The sequence below is a fragment of the Bidens hawaiensis genome, unplaced genomic scaffold (genome assembly GCF_021521415.1).
Source record: "Bidens hawaiensis isolate Kalapana, Puna unplaced genomic scaffold, B.hawaiensis_p1.1 tig00032764_1, whole genome shotgun sequence".
In the NCBI taxonomy this organism is placed as follows: domain Eukaryota; kingdom Viridiplantae; phylum Streptophyta; class Magnoliopsida; order Asterales; family Asteraceae; genus Bidens; species Bidens hawaiensis.
In genome coordinates, this window is record NW_027495590.1 from 61,765 (window position 1) to 79,542 (window position 17,778).

The following is a 17,778-nucleotide window of genomic DNA, read 5'->3' on the forward strand; positions in this document are numbered from 1 at the left end:
ATGCCTAAACTAACGATGATAATTAACAATGTTAATGAGTTCGTGTCAAAGAAATCAAACCTAACTCATATACATTTAAAGTCATCTCATTCAAAGACGATTGTGTTCTAAAGAATATTAGGCCGAACAAGTCAAACCTATATTTAATAATATTTGGATAATATATAGTTATTATAATTTTTTAATGGTGATTAAGCAAATTAGTGAATACTTTAGAAATATATTTATTATATAATTGTTTTATTTTTCACAATGAAGAATCTTAGATATCTTGAACCTTGGAAAAAGAATATACGCAATATCCTGAAAAGTCAAATGCATGAAATATATGCACTTCAAGCCCATTACTTCACGGGTTCACGCTACATCTTTTTTTCTTTTTCTTTTTTTTTTTACTTTTTTTAATTTTTTATCTCCAAAAATAAAATAAAATAGTTCACATGCAGTATAGTTTTTTAATACTTTTTTTTCTATAATAAATTTTTAGAAAGAATAGCTTCTATCTAAACTTAAAACAAATATATATTTCCTAAAAGTACAAGTTTTAGTGTATAATATACAATGATTTTCAATCATAGTTTCGAGAAATGTGAAAATTTAACTTTTAAGGTAGAGTAGATATAATGTTTCATGTAAGTTTATACGAATGTGCTTTGATAAAACCTCTAAAAACGAGTATATTAGAAACAAAATATAGATATTGGATGTGTTTTGGTAAAACTCCTTGACTTAACTTGAAACAAAATGCCACATATGAGACTCCACCCACGACATGCGAAATATCCAAAGAATGATAATAATATTTCAAACGCAAGAAGGATATGCCTTAAATATTTTGTTAATCCTTGAGGAAAACAATGGAAGATCTATATAAGTGACTTGTATTCTCCAAAGTTGCATTTTTTAAATCTAAAAGTTAGCATTTTGTTTTCATTTTCAAAACAATGATTTTATTTAAATTAATAATATCGCATTGGCTCAATTCTCATCGTTTATATCATCACTATATCTATAACATATATAAATGAAAATCCAAAAATCTTATGTGTCGTGATGTGGTCGCTCCCCCCTTTTATGGAAGCCACCAGATTATTTGATTTTTAAATGGAGGCCTCTCATTGATTTAACCCAAATTCATGGGTATAGGTCTTACCAAAACTAAATAACTCTTAAACGGGTTATAACATCTCATTAAATTAAAAATTAATCTTACCAATTATTTGATATGAAAATCCTATAAAATAGGAATATACTAAAATTTAATATCCAATTTAAAAAGAAAAAGATATTATGTATAATTAATAAACAATTTTATAGTAAAAACATAAACGGGTCATGGGTCATCAAATCTAGATAGCTTTTAAACGGGTTATAACATATCATTTATTTATGAAACCTTTTCATCATCAAACCCTAAGTATATTATTAACTTTCTTACAATAAAGAAAATTAAAATCCAAAAAATAAATATTAAAAGATGAAAAATGTAAAACAATCATTCTCTCAAGCCATCAGATTGCTTTATTTGTAAATGAAGGCTTCTCACGCATTTGACCCGAATTTACTGGTAAAGGCCTCACCAAATCCAGATAGCTCTTAAACGGGTTATAACATCTCATTATATTAAAAAATAATCTCATCAAATATTTGATATGAAAATCCTATAAAATAGGAATATACTAAAAATTAATATCCTATTTTATTTTAAAAAACAATATTATTTATAATTAAGAAACAATTTTATAATAAAGAAAATAAACGGGTAATGGGTACACCAAACCCAGATAGCTTTTAAACCGGATTATAACATATCATTTATTTGTGAAACCATTTCATCATCAAACCTCAAGTATATTAATTATTAACTTTCTTACAATAAATAAAATTAAAATTCAAATATACATATATAAATATTAAAAACGAATAATGTAAAACAACCCCCGTAATACGGGGGATAAAATCTAGTTAATGTATATTTTAAAACAATTCCATATTTTCAAAAAAGGATAATTATAATTTACCAATTGAATTTTGCCATCAAAATCATTTGCATGACTCCTATGATTATGTAACTGCAAGCATAAAAACATTACTTTGTTAGCTTGAAGTTGTATTAAATACAACTATCCATATTGATAAGAATCCTTTGTCACGAACACACCCAACCATATTGAGCTCGATTTTCATTTTGTTCGTAAGCGACTTCAAGAAGGGTTTATTCATTTGTCACATACTCGTACCACGACTCAACTTGCGTATTCATTTACGAAAAGTCTAGCAAGTGATTATCAGCCAGCACACTGTTCCAACTTAATGAAATCACATAAAATTTTAAAAATCTTGTTTAAAATTATGACATCAAGTTTCACTTTGTGACAAATAAAACATATTTGAGTATGGGCCTTTACTATTATTATTATTATTATTATTATTATTATTATTATTATTATTATTATTATTAAACTCAGTTTTTCTAATTATACATGATACCAAAATAGTACTTGTATAGTTGTATACATGAAGATCTCTCAAATAACTTATAACCAAGTTATATTTATTTGAATTATACTCTTTACATATTTGTATCTCTCCCTTGTGGTCTAGTAGTAGAAGGACTGGGTTCTCTGGTGAAAACCCAAGTTCAATCTCCATTTGTGTCACTTTTGGTGTATTATGATGATGAAAATTTTGAGCTATGCCTTGTGCTTGTTAGTTCGAATCCTGTGCTCATTCGGGTTTCGTCCCACTGTGTGTTACGCCCGAGAGTTCTGCTTGTGGCGGTACAACAACTGTCAAGTGGCAGCCGACGGTATGGTCTCCCGGGGGAACGTCCAAGCCAAATTCTTAAACTAACATAGACCAATTAAGACAACATAATTTAACTAGAGTGGGAAAACAAGATATTCTCCAAATTTGAAAAATATGGTAAAATAAATATAAAGAAGAAGTAAATAAAAACATATTTGTTATCTCCCTAAGTTACTAGACTATAGTTTCCACATGTGAGTGACCACAAATACCAACAACTCAATAAAACAAAACCTTCAAAGTTTCACCAATCTCAAAGGCCAAACCCTTGCCTTCACAAGTTTCCGAATCACATATTATTATTACTACATATACCCAGTTTATACCTCTGCCGATTTCCTCACACAAAAACACAGCCTAAAATACACAAAACCAACTCTTTGTTTTTTTGCCACAACTAACTTTACTATATTCAGCAAAAGCCCTTTATTGTATCTTGTGTTTGCCATATATAAACTTGTGTGCTTTTCAGTTTTTATTATCCTTTCCCATAATAATAATGGAAATTTCTTATAACTCGGATTACAATGACCGGAAGTTCGCTCTTCCAGTTGACTCCGAACACAAAGCCATCGAGTTTCGGCTATTCTCCATAGCTACTCCTCACATGCGCGCGTTCCATCTCTCCTGGATATCATTCTTCTCGTGTTTTGTCTCCACTTTCGCGGCCCCGCCACTCCTCCCAATCATCCGAGACAATCTTAACTTAACCGCCACGGACATCGGGAACGCTGGTATCGCCGCAGTGTCCGGGGCGGTTTTCGCCCGTGTGGCGATGGGGACCGCGTGTGACCTCTTCGGTCCCCGTCTCGCCTCATCTTCCCTTATTCTCCTCACCGCCCCCGCGGTTTACCTTAGCGCGATCGCTAACTCGCCCGCAGCCTTTTTAATGGTCAGGTTTTTTACCGGGTTTTCTTTAGCTACATTCGTGTCCACCCAATTTTGGATGAGCTCGATGTTCTCCTCGAATGTTGTGGGGACCGCGAATGGGCTTTCAGGCGGGTGGGGTAACCTCGGGGGAGGTGCCACGCAACTCATCATGCCACTCGTGTACTCATTAATCCACACCAATATTGGTTCCACAAAATTCACCGCGTGGCGAATCGCATTTTTTATCCCAGCTTTTTTTCAAACGCTTGGTGCTTACGCGATATTTTTCCTCGGGCAAGATATGCCTGACGGGAACTATGTTCGGCTCGAGAAAGCCGGTGAGAAGCATAAAGACAGCTTCTCACAAGTGTTTTATCACGCGATTACTAACTATAGAGGATGGATCTTAGCGTTGACGTACGGGTATTGTTTCGGGGTGGAGCTAACGATTGATAATATTATTGCGCAATACTTTTACGACAGGTAAAATTTATAGTGAAAATGAGTTTTCACTGACCTTGGACATTAATAATTATATTTACGGTCTTCACTTTTCTTTGTTTTATTATTTTTACATGTAAAGCCAAAACTAAGCTTAGTTTTTATAAAAGCATAAAATCAAGCTGTCGGTTTTTGTTCAGTACGGTTTTTTTGGTTTGGTGCACACATGTAGGTAAAATTCACATTGAATATGAGTTTTCACTAATTGTCCGACATTAATAATTATATTTATTATTATTACATGTAAAACCAAAAATCAAACCGTAAGTTTGATTTTTACAAAAACATAACACAAAACTGTAAGGTTTTTGTTTTGGTTAGTTTTTTCAGTTTAATGCAGATAAAGTTAAAGTGAAAATGAGTTTTCACTAATTGTCAGGCATTAATAACTATATTTATGATTTTCTCTTTTCTCTATGTTATTATTATTTTAATAATAAAAAATGAACCTATATCCTATAGGTTTGACGTGAACTTGCATACCGCGGGAATAATTGCTGCCAGTTTTGGGTTGGCGAATTTGTTCTCGAGGCCTGGTGGTGGGATGTTGTCTGATTTAATGGCGAAGAGGTTTGGGATGAGGGGGAGATTGTGGACGTTGTGGGTGGTGCAGATGATCGGTGGGTTGTTGTGTTTTTTGTTGGGAAAGATTGGGTCGTTGAATGGGTCGGTTGCAGTGATGCTTGTGTTCTCTGTCTTTGTTCAAGCTGCTTGTGGTCTTACGTTTGGTGTCGTTCCATTCGTTTCTCGTAGGTATGTGTTTGTTCTTGTTATTCTTTTTAATGTCACACTTTATAAATATTTCTTTGGTTTTGGTAAATAAACTAGAATTTCAAATTAATTAAATAAGAAATAATAAATTTTAGTCAAATGTATACATAAAAGAGATTTTCTAAGTGTTAGACCAAGTGCTATATGTAAAACATGTAAAATACTTTATAATACTAATTGTAATGTAGTATATCACATCACTTTTTTATTTAAACATATTTTTACCTTCATTTCACATAGGCAATTTTTTTAATACATAGTTATTTTTGTATGTGAGATTTTTTTTAATGAACATTACGGATTCCGCATGTTGCTGCAAGTAGCTAAGAATATACCGATGGGCTTCTCCACCCTGCGTTAGAGGCAATCTATGTATAATAGTGATCAAACTTCTTAAAAATAAGACTAATATAATAAGTAATTATTTCGGGTGATTTTTTATTTTAAAATTATAAGGTTGTATACTTCTTTTATTATAATCATTTTTATAACCAACTTTAGTAAAGTATATTTACTTACCCCCTTGTTATTATAATTGATTCTCTTGTGGTATTACTGTAACAATATAAATACATATATAGATGTAGTATGTTTACTTACCCACTTGTTAAGATATAGACTTTTTCTACAATAAATTCGTAGAAAATGACATGATATAGACTTTTTATGGAGTTTAGTATGTGTCACTCATAATCGACAAATATGATACGAAACTAATAATAATAAAAATAATATTGACAGGCATGTTTAGTATGTTTTCTGATACTAGATTCTAATAACTATAAAAAAGAAATTATTAGTATCAAACATTTTACTCCTTTCTTAATAAGATATATATTATGTCATATGAAAGGATATATATAACGTTCGCTTAATTTCCTTTTTTAACGGTCAACAAACATAGAATTGTCTATATACTTATTTCGGGTTGACCCAATGGTAAAAGGTCACCACCAGCCGGCCCAACCCAGTCATACGGAGCCCACTGGTGGTAAAACCCGGACGCCTTTATGATTAAACTGGGATCATAAAGATCATAGTCTTTCTTCATTGAGCTACTCCTATCCCAAAGTTTTCTCTTAATTTCTTTAATGAAATAAATTAAATGAAATAAATGCTTTTTAAAGTATAAGAAATCTCGTTTACTTTGAATATTCTACATTCAAATTCAAAGTATGAATTTGCTTCTTAACACAATTTCTTCAACTATGAAAAGGATCTCTAAATTCTAGCCCACTTATTTAAGTTGAACTTCTTGCGTGTCGGCATTAAATGTTCAACATTTTAAACATTATTATTATTATTATTATTATTATATAGGATGTTAACTTTGAAAAATATTATATACATGCATTATTTCAAATTCTTGAAATGAAAGAAAAAACAATAAAATTAACGGTTAGTTATGTTTATGAAGAAACATAAAATAAATCTGACCTGATCCATGATGATGTTCCTCGATGTTCGAGATAAAACGAACCACGACTTCATCTTCTTCTCCGGTAGCTTGAGATCTGCCATGGAAATACGGGAGTGTGGAGGTGACTGCTAAGAAATCTCGAGGATCTCTTGTTTACAGACACAAAAATGGTTATGGTGGTGGCTCTTATTGAGAACCTCCTTTGATAAGGAGGTGGAGACCTCCTTATATAGGGAGCCTCATGGCCACCATCATGGTACCCTAATGGGCCTAGCCCAGTTAGGGTTACCTCCACAAAACCACCTCAGCCCAATAATATTGTATTAGTCCATATAATAAAATAAGCCAAACATAATAAATTAAGGTCGTAAGCCGGGTTTAGTACCATACCCCTACAAGCCCCCCAAGTCCATATGTAGATGTGGTATTACTGTAACAATATAAATACATATATAGAAGTAGTATATTTACTTACCCACTTGTTAAGATATAGACTTTTTCTACAATAAATTCGTAGAAAATGACATGATATAGACTTTTTATGGAGTTTAGTATGTGTCACTCATAATCGACAAATATGATACGAAACTAATAATAATAAAAATAATATTGACAGGCATGTTTAGTATGTTTTCTGATACTAGATTCTAATAACTATAAAAAAGAAATTATTAGTATCAAACATTTTACTCCTTTCTTAATAAGATATATATTATGTCACATGAAAGGATATATATAACGTTCGCTTAATTTCCTTTTTAACGGTCAACAAACATAGAATTGTCTATATACTTATTTCGGGTTGACCCAATGGTAAAATGTCACCACCAGCCGGCCCAACCCAGTCATACGGAGCCCACTGGTGGTAAAACCCGGACGCCTTTATGATTAAACTGGGATCATAAAGATCATAGTCTTTCTTCATTGAGCTACTCCTATCCCAAAGTTTTCTCTTAATTTCTTTAATGAAATAAATTAAATGAAATAAATGCTTTTTAAAGTATAAGAAATCTCGTTTACTTTGAATATTCTACATTCAAATTCAAAGTATGAATTTGCTTCTTAACACAATTTCTTCAAGTATGAAAAGGATCTCTAAATTCTAGCCCACTTATTTAAGTTGAACTTCTTGCGTGTCGGCATTAAATGTTCAACATTTTAAACATTATTATTATTATTATTATTATTATTATTATTATATAGGATGTTAACTTTGAAAAATATTATATACATGCATTATTTCAAATTCTTGAAATGAAAGAAAAAACAATAAAATTAACAGTTAGTTATGTTTATGAAGAAACATAAAATGAATCTGACCTGATCCATGACGATGTTCCTCGATGTTCGAGATAAAACGAACCACGACTTCATCTTCTTCTCCGGTAGCTTGAGATCTGCCATGGAAATACGGGGGTGTGGAGGTGACTGCTAAGAAATCTCGAGGATCTCTTGTTTACAGACACAAAAATGGTTATGGTGGTGGCTCTTATTGAGAACCTCCTTTGATAAGGAGGTGGAGACCTCCTTATATAGGGAGCCTCATGGCCACCATCATGGTACCCTAATGGGCCTAGCCCAGTTAGGGTTACCTCCACAAAACCCCCTCAGCCCAATAATATTGTATTAGTCCATATAATAAAATAAGCCAAACATAATAAATTAAGGTTGTAAGCCGGGTTTAGTACCATACCCCTACAAGCCCCCCAAGTCCAGTGTTGCTCCTAGGCGTGTAAGCGTTTAGGTAGAGCGCTGGACTTCATAAGGTGTGTTAGGATATGAGGCGGTTTTTTCCCCTTTCTTCGGCCTTGTCTTTATTGTCTTTGAGTTTTGAGAGGTTTTCTCCATGATGGTGACATGTTGTGATCCTTATGATAATAATGGTGCACTGGCATGAATAAGATATAGCACGCATCATAACAATAGTGGCGCGGGGCCTGATAAAAGATAGAGTGCGCATCTCGATAATAATGTAATGCAACTTGCGCGCGAGGCAGCTTACGAGCTATAAAAATAATGAAGCTTGCGCGCGATGGGACTTACGAGCTATAAAATAATGAAGCATGCGCGAGTTGCGGCTTATGAGCTATAATATGATGATAATGACCGGCCCACAAGGGCCTTCTTCTACGCAGGATGACTATCTCAACTTGTTTTCAAAATAATAATGGAGGCACAAACGGCCAGATAATAATAATGTCATAGGTGCTTGTGCGACTCGTAGCCGAACCTGCAAAACATATCAACTAAAAGTGGATGTATTACAAGGTTCCCATCCTCGGGCCAATTATGAGGTGCGCCCAACCTACGTTGGCGCGTGGCCGTTTGGGATATTATTAGGCTCCCGACCTTTATGTTTGGCGCGTGGCCATGTGGGATATTATTAGGCTCCCGACCTTTATGTTTGGCGCGTGGCCTTATGGGTTTATGAGGATTCCCAACCTTTATATTCGGATGTCTTCCATCCTTAGGCGAATTATGAGGTATGCCCAACCTAATATTCGGCGCGTAGCCGAGCGGGTTTATTAGGATTCCCAACCTAAATATTCGGATGTCTTCCATCCTTAGGCGAATTATGAGGTGTGCCCAACCTAATATTCGACGCATAGCCGAGCGGGTTTATTAGGATTCCCAACCTTTAAGTTTGGCGCGTAGCCATATATTTTGCATTAATATAAGCACTTTTTGTGCCATTTCATGCAAATCTTATATACTCATACATCAAGAAAACACCTTCATTCATCATACGAAAGACATCCAGATCGCTTCTTCGGTCCCCGATGATGGTGGTAGTGAATTTCATCCATGCGGAAGCGTGACGAGCCCCGGTAGTAACCCGCAAAAGTTGTTTACGGACGCGGAATGGCGCGAATCAACCCGCTATGGAACTCTCTCGTGATCTGCGGGAGCCAGAAATGACCCGCGATACGTCCATGATGGCTGAAGTTAACTTGTGGGAGTGCGCATGCGGCTCTTTATGGTTGCTAGTTGATCCTCGTGAGTGCCCAGATGACACGCCGTTAGTGTCTCATGGTGGCACTGTGCTGGGGCTGGAATATCTGAGCGCTTATGTCACCCGCGGGAGCGGCTGTCACGTCTTGCAGCCCGCGTATATGACCTGCCACGGACGGCTTTTAGCACGTCTACTCATATGTGACTGGTGGTGGAGTTGGTCTACTAGAGAGAGTATGGAGCACGCATAATGCCTGCGGGAGGCGGAATCGACCCGCCCTAGTTTTACTCGGAGCTTTCATGTGGTCTGCGGAAGCTCACAAGTTATCTGCCATTGAGTAAAGATTAGCGCACATGCTGCCCACTATGGCATGAATCGCCGGAATGCGCATGCGGCTTGTCATGGATATGCGGAAGCACCCAAGTGATTCGCCATTTATCACTTAGCGCGCATGCGGCCCGCTATGGCGTGAATCGCTGGAACGCGCATGCGGCTAGTCATGGATTTGCGGGAGAACTCAAGTGATCTGCCATTTATCACTTAGCGCGCATGCGGCCCGCTATGGCGTGAATCGCCGGAACGCGCATGCGGCTTGTCATGGATTTGCGGGAGAACTCAAGTGATCCGCCATTTATCGCTTAGCGCGCATGCGGCCTGCTATGGCATGAATCGCCGGAACGCGCATGTGGCTTCATGGATATGCGGGAGCACACAATTGATCTGTCATTACCACGCATACGACCCACTATGGCGTGAATCGCCGGAGCGCGCATGCGGTCCGTTTTGGCTGAGCGTTTAAGTAATAACTGCGGTTCTAATGCACATGTATGGTACCGTAGCTCTGATGGTGTGGAGGTGCGCTAGTGGCCTTGATTCTGGTACACAACGGCTTTATGACTTGCGAGATGGTGGCCTTCACATTCTCTCACTTGGACGTGATGGTAATAATATATAAATTAATGTCTAAAGTGACATAATATTATTAGAGGTGACAAGGCTACATGCATGTCAGATAATGTTCCCCCAAATTAAACCAGCTGTATTGAATTTTGTGAAACCCATATTTTTTTCCCAACTTATTGCTTTATTGGCGCAATTTCAAAAGAAAAGCTAGAATTTGAGATGAAAACTCCTCAAACTTATATCACAAACATTCTGGTTTGGAGAAACCGGAATCAGATCTTCTGCGGCATCCTTTAATTAAAATTTGTTGACGCTTTGAAGTTATAGCCAGATCAAAGTTTGGTGTGCATGCGAATCGCAGTTCTGACTCGCGGGTCGCGGTTATAAACGGGTTTTTCCTTCGCACGTGTATAAACTTTCTTGGACATTTTATACTTTGTAAAATTTGCTTTTTATCAAGCGCGGTGCAGACAAGCGGACTCCGTGGATCTAACAAGTTAGAGGCGCGGCTCCTCGGTGGAGGTGGTGGGTGATCCTTAACGGTGTGCATGCATGGAAGCGGAGACTTGATCTCCGATGGCGCGTATGCATGGCAGCGGAATCTTGATCCTTGGTAGTGCGCATGCATGGCGGCGGAGTGGTGACACGTGGGCGCACATGCATGGTGGCGAAGTGATGACTCGCGGCTGCGCGCATGATGTATGAAGGCGTAGTGCACTATCAGCAGCGGCGCGCAAGCATGTCGGTGGAGTGCAACATGTGCAAGGCGCGCATGCATGTCGGCGGATTGTTCATCTGCGGAAACGCACGCATGGCGGTGCAGAGTTGATCAGCGGGACACGCATGCATGCACGGTGACACGATGATCCTTAGCTCGCAGGCATGGTGACGTATTGTTGAAACCCATCGGCGCACATGAACGGTGGTCGGGTGCTTACCTGCGGAACTTGCAGGTGACCCGCCTTGGTGAGAGTTTGAAATGTCGGAGCACGGCGCCCATGAATGGTGTCGTCTTCCAAGCTCATATTGTACTATTTTTGACCCGCATGGGGTCGTCTTACAACCCGCATGGGGTTTTGATCCGCGGTGCGCATGCATGGCGGCGGAGCGGTTACTCGCGGGCGCGCATGCATTGAGGCGGAGTCTTCTGTGTAAAACCGAAGGCATGGAGTCGTCTTCCGACCCGCATGGTGGTTTCCGCGGGCGCGCATGCATGGCGACGGAGTGATGACTCGCGGGCGCGCATGCATCACGGCGGAGCATGGATATTTCCGCGGTGGCGGAGTTTTTCCGAGACTGTTAACTTTAGTTGCTCCGGTGATGATGGAGGAGCACCGATATGCGTGTGTGGGTGACCTCCCGCTGTTTGGAATTTATTTTAAGGAACACACATGTGACCCGCGGCAAGTGACCCTTAGCGTTCATAAAGACCCGCGACGTTCATAAGAGACCCGTGTTAAGTGACCCTCGGCAGTACGCATGCATGGCGGCGGAGAGAGGACCCGCCGGCGCGCATGCATGGTGGCACGCAGGTGCTGACCCGCGGTAAGTGACCCTTAGCGTTCATAAAGACCCGCAACGTTCATAAGAGACCCGTGTTAAGTGACCCTCGGTAGTGCGCATGCATGGCGGCGGAGAGAGGACCCGCCGGCGCGCATGCATGGTGGCACGCAGGTGCTGACCCGCGGTAAGTGACCCTTAGCGTTCATAAAGACCCGCGACGTTCATAAGAGACCCGTGTTAAGTGACCCTCGGCAGTGCGCATGCATGGCGGCGGAGAGAGGACCCGCCGGCGCGCATGCATGGTGGCACGCAGGTGTTGACCCGCGGTAAGTGACCCTCGGCACTGTGCATGCATGGCGTCGGGGTGTTCCTCCGATGCGGCGCATGCATGGCCGGGAGAGTTTGTCCGCAGCGCACTTGTATGGCGTCGGAGTGTTGATCTGCGGTGCGCGCATGCATGGAGGCGGAGTGGTGATCCAAGGTCGCGTATGCATGGCGGCGGAGTGGTGATCCGCGGGCGCGCATGCATAGCGGCTGAAAGTTGAGCGCGCATGCATGGCGAAGAGTTGAGCGCGCATGCATGGCGGGAGTTGCGCACAAGCATGGTAGAGGGTTGCGTGCACATGCATGGCGTTGGAGTCTTCTTCATAAAACCAAAAGCATGGAGTCGTCTTTTGAACTCACATGGTGGTTTCCGCGGGCGCGCATGCATGGCTGCGGGGTGCGGATCCGCGGGCGCGCGTGCATGGTGGCGGAATGGTGATCCAAAGTCGCATATGCATGATGGCGGAGTGGTGATCCGCGGGCGCGCATGCATAGCGGCAGAAAGTTGAGCGCGCATGCATGTCGGGAGTTGAGCGCGCATGCATGGCGAAGAGTTGAGCGCGCATGCATGGCGGGAGTTGAGCGCGCATGCATGGCGAAGAGTCGTGCGCATGAATGGCAGCGTATTGAGGACCCGCGGATGCGCATACATGGCAGCAGAATGCTGATTCGCGGCGCGCATGCATGGCGGCATACTAAGGACCCGCGGATGCGCATTCATGGCAGCAGAATGCTGATTCGCGGCGCGCATGCATGGCGGCATACTAAGGACCCGCGGATGCGCATACATGGCAGCAGAATGTTGATTCACGGCGCGCAAGCATGGCAGCGTAGTGAGGATTCGCGGGTGCGCATGCATGGCAGTGGAATGTTGATTCGCGGTGGCGGGTGTTAATCCGCCGTGCCTGTTTTTGTCCGCCTACGCGCATGAGAAAGCGGTTGACACGCCGTGAACGGATTACAAATAACAAACATGGTCTTCGTGATGGCGGCCTTCATGTCTTCCCACTTGAATAGTGATGCGGATGCAAGAAACCAAATTTTTGGAGGCGCCCATCCATAATGACGCGGTGTTGTTCCGCGACGGCGCCCACGCATGTGGCGTGATTGCGTAGTGGTGATCCGCAAGTATGATGGCGGTGTGTTGTTTAGCGATGCGCATGCACGGTGGCGAGGTGTTGGATCGCGGGGGTGCGGTGCTCGGCGCCAGCGCGCATGCGTGATGGCGCGCTGCTGCTTCATAGCGGTGGAACTCATGCATGGTGGCATGCACCATGGCGGCCAGATGGTTATCCGCGGTGGTGTGTACGCGTGGTGGCGCAATGACATTACGCGGTGGCGAGGTTCACTTGTCGTGGCGCGTATGAATGTTGACGGAATGTTAATCCGCGACTGTGCGCATGAATGGTGGAAATGTATTGAACCACGGTGGCGCATGCGTGGTGGCGATGTACTGAACCGCGGTGGCGCATGCGTGGAGGCGATGTACTGAACCGCGGTGGCGCATGCGTGGCGGCGGCGTATCGAACCGCGGTGGCGCATGCGTTGTGGCGGCGTATCGAACCGCGGTGGCGCGTGCGTGGTGGCGGCGTATCGAACCGCGGTGGCGCGTGCGTGGTGGCGGCGTATCGAACCGCGGTGGCGCGTGCGTGGTGGCGGCGTATCGAACCGCGGTGGCGCATGCGTTGTGGCGGCGTATCGAACCGCGGTGGCGCGTGCGTGGTGGCGGCGTATCGAACCGCGGTGGCGCGTGCGTGGTGGCGGCGTATCGAACCGCGGTGGCGCGTGCGTGGTGGCGGCGTATCGAACCGCGGTGGCGCATGCGTGTTGGCGGCGTATCGAACCGCGGTGGCGCAAGCGTGATGGCGGTGTATCGAACCGCGGTGGCGCATGCGTGTGCTTGTTGAATATAAGGTATGCTTACACATTGAAACTTGAATAAGGTTGTAAGGAAATTATTTTTACTTAATCCTTAACAGTTGTCATATTTCAAGTTATTTTGCGATATTCTGAATATGCTGACACGTGCCTTGGCATTTCATTATTCCTCTTTTGCGCGACGTTATCGTGCATTTATTATAGGGAATTATGAATTTTTTAGCCTTTACGTGTCAGTATGTGTTACTCTGCCTATATCCATTATAATCCCATGCGCGGCCCCGACCTGAGACCTTAACAACTACGCTTTGGCATGTGCTTTGCCTTAGTTGTGCTTAGGTATTTTTATGGTCCAGCTGCGCAATACGTAGGATGGATGCTATGAGTAATTTGAGCTAAGGCTCATATTATTGGGCTAAGGCCCTGACGTTTTAGAGTTAAAACTCGTCAACACGTCTGAGCTTGGAGCTCGCGCATGTATGTTTTACTTCGTTTTATTTTTAGTTTGATGTCAATACAATGTTGTCATATTGCTCAAAATTAATAAAGGGAAGTGTGAAACATGTATGCAAAAGGTAATAGAACGCATATTAGTCTGGTGAGGGGAGTCCATATTCTTGGTAGAGGTCTGTTAGGCTCTCTGCCGCCTTCCTTCTTGTCACCTTCTCCGCGATTAATGTCTTTTTGGGGTTGGGCGCGCATGCATGGCGGGAGTTGAGCGCGCATGCATGGCGGGAGTTGAGCGCGCATGCATGGCGAAGGGTTGCGTGCGCATGCATGGCGTTGGAATCTTTCATAGGTGGTGGAATGTTGATCCGCGGCTGCATGCATGCATGGCGAGGTAGTGCATTATCCGCGGCCCGCGCATGCATGATGGTGGAATGCTCATCCGCGGGGACGCATGCATGCATCGGGGCGAAGTCATCCACAGGTGGTGGTGTTGATCCGCGGCTGCACGCATGCATGGTGGTGCATCAGCCGCGGCGCGCGGATGCATGGTGACGAAACCTTCCACGGGCGATGGAGTGTTGATCCGCGGCAATGCGCTGCATGGCAGCGGAATCTTGATCCTCGGCAGTGCACATGCATAGCGGTGGAGTGGTGACTCGCGGGCGCGCATGCATCGCGGCGAAGTCTTGATCCTCGGCAGTGTGCATGCATGGAAGCGAAGACTTGATCCTTGGCAGTGCGCATGCATGGCGGCGGAGTCGTGACTCGCGAGCGCGCATGCATGGCTGCAAAGTCTTGATCCTTGGCAGTGCGCATGCATGGCGGCGGAGTCGTGACTCGCGAGCGCGCATGCATGGCTGCAAAGTCTTGATCCTCGGCATTGCGCATGCATAGCGGCTAGTTGTTTCGCAGGGCGCCTGTTCATGGCGGCAGAGTCTTCTACACAAAACCAAAGGCATGGAGTCGTCTTTCGAACTCACATGGTGATTTCCGCGGGCGCGCAGGCATGGCTGCGGAGTGAGGATCCGCGGGCGCGCGTGCATGGCGGCGGAATGGTGACCCGCTGGCGAGCATGCATGGTGGCAGTCTTCTGCGCAAAGCCAACGGCATGGATTCGTCTTTCGACCCGCATAGTGGTTTCCGCGTGGATTGTAGGGCGGCGGAGCATGGATAATATTGATGGCTATTATCTTGAGGCTGTACACAGCCTGTCATTCTCCTGTGTATTCCTTTTTTACACCCAATTTTTGCTTTGTGACTATAGATCTATAACTTATTCCAGCATTGAACACTGAAAAATCAGATCTGGATCCGGCACCCATTGCGTATGAACGCAGATCTAGAGAGAAACAAGAATATCTAACGTAACTGTTGCTCAAACGGAATCAGATCTGAAGGAATTAGAACCAGATCTAACCTCCGTCACTCTAGAAACACAGATCAGACATGAAACGGGGAAGATTGAGGTGTGGTTCGTTACCGTCCCACGGATGGCGCCAATGAAGAAACATAAAATGAATCTGACCTGATCCATGACAATGTTCCTCGATGTTCGAGATAAAACGAACCACGACTTCATCTTCTTCTCCGGTAGCTTGAGATCTGCCATGGAAATACGGGGGTGTGGAGGTGACTGCTAAGAAATCTCGAGGATCTCTTGTTTACAGACACAAAAATGGTTATGGTGGTGGCTCTTATTGAGAACCTTTTTTAATAAGGAGGTGGAGACCTCCTTATATAGGGAGCCTCATGGCCACCATCATGGTACCCTAATGGGCCTAGCCCAGTTAGGGTTACCTCCACAAAACCCCCTCAGTCCAATAATATTGTATTAGTCCATATAATAAAATAAGCCAAACATAATAAATTAAGGTCGTAAGCCGGGTTTAGTACAATACCCCTACAGTTTACACTACTGATTATAAATTCCAAGCAGTCAGCTAAACCAGTAGACACAACTATCGTACACTTAATTATATATATATACTATTTTAATCAGCTAAAGGGGTTGGCTGGCTAGCCTTGCTTCGAATTAGACGGTTCAGTGGCCACCTTATTGTTAATCTGTGACCTGGTCTGGATCTAATGTCACACTTTCTTTATCATGCATTCATCCTTCTAAATAATATAGTACATTATACATTACAAAATCTATAATACATACGAGACACTAAGTAGTTAATGCAGAAAAATATCAGATATCGGTCAAGGACCAATATACGAGATATCGGTTATCGCAGTGAGATATCGGTAATTTTAATATCATGTAAAATTCATATATATAGCAATTTAACACTAATAATTTAGTATAGTCTCCTACCATTAACAAATTAACCTTTTACAAATTGCAAAACACAACAATCGTAGCAAGTAAGAATTGATTAAGACTTAAAGCAATAACATTAAACACTAAAAGTTGATAATTAAGACTTAAAACACTGATATCGGATCAGTGATATATTGGTCAAATATTAGTCCAATATCGTTGATATTATCGGTACCGATATTCTGAACCGATATTCTGACTTATATATATCGCCAAGGGACCGATAACTGATATATCACTGATATATCGGCGATATTGACTGCATAGATGAGACACTAAGCTGACTTGTAAGTTAATAAGTAGAAATCTACACCAACTAAGTGATTGAATCTTGTTATTTCAGGTCATTAGGAGTGATATCAGGGATGACAGGTGGTGGAGGAAATGTAGGGGCTGTTTTGACACAAGTGATATTCTTCAGGGGGTCAAGATACTCAACAGAAGATGGTATATCTCTAATGGGAGTAATGATCATGTGTTGCACCCTAGTAATTCTTTTCATATACTTCCCACAATGGGGTGGCTTATTTTGTGGACCTAGAAAAGGAGTAACAGAAGAAGATTATTATTTGTCCGAATGGACCGCGGCTGAAAAAGAACAAGGGTTCCATAAAATGAGTCTTAAGTTTTCGGAAAATAGCCGAAGGGAAAGAGGGAAAAAAGGTGCATCTATTCCGATTCTATCTGATAAAGAAACCCCTTCGACTGTTGTATAGTTGTACTTTGCACTCTTTTCAAGTTGAATGTTTGGTGAAGAAAGTTAATAAATATGCTTTTGGTGTATTTATGATGAAACTTTGATGGTTACTTGTGTTTTATGGTATAATTAAAAGTTGTATATTGTTGTAACCTAGAAATGTTTTGTGACTTTGTATATGTAGTTGACTAGTTGGTCATGTGTTGGTTGCATGTTCGTGTTTATAAAACATTTAAACCAAAATAAGTTGGCCGATTAAGTTAGTTTGAAACTAATACTTGGATATATGACGCAACTTACGAAGAACACGAACTTTAGAGTTGTCGTCTTCCTAACTATTTCTTTTAAAAGATCTCTTATCACATTTCACGTAA

General features: G+C 42.0%; 1 protein-coding gene across 1 annotated transcript; it reads left to right on the forward strand.

Moving 5' to 3' along the window:
• The first annotated feature begins 3,292 nt into the window (after positions 1–3,292).
• On the forward strand, positions 3,293–17,624 carry LOC143584003 (high affinity nitrate transporter 2.5-like). The gene is made up of 3 exons (XM_077066162.1): positions 3,293–4,161; positions 4,642–4,932; positions 17,051–17,624. The coding sequence occupies exons 1-3, from the start codon at positions 3,308–3,310 to the stop codon at positions 17,421–17,423; spliced, it is 1,518 nt and encodes a 505-aa protein (XP_076922277.1). The 5' UTR covers positions 3,293–3,307; the 3' UTR covers positions 17,424–17,624.
• Positions 17,625–17,778: the final 154 nt, after the last annotated feature.

Bases quoted from the DNA above. Each gene is read 5' to 3' on its own strand.
- LOC143584003 (XM_077066162.1), top strand. From the start codon at position 3,308: ATGGAAATTTCTTATAACTCGGATTACAATGACCGGAAGTTCGCTCTT. The intron at 4,162-4,641 runs GTAAAATTTATA...TATATCCTATAG, and splicing joins GCGCAATACTTTTACGACAG to GTTTGACGTGAACTTGCATA. The intron at 4,933-17,050 runs GTATGTGTTTGT...TTGTTATTTCAG, and splicing joins GTTCCATTCGTTTCTCGTAG to GTCATTAGGAGTGATATCAG.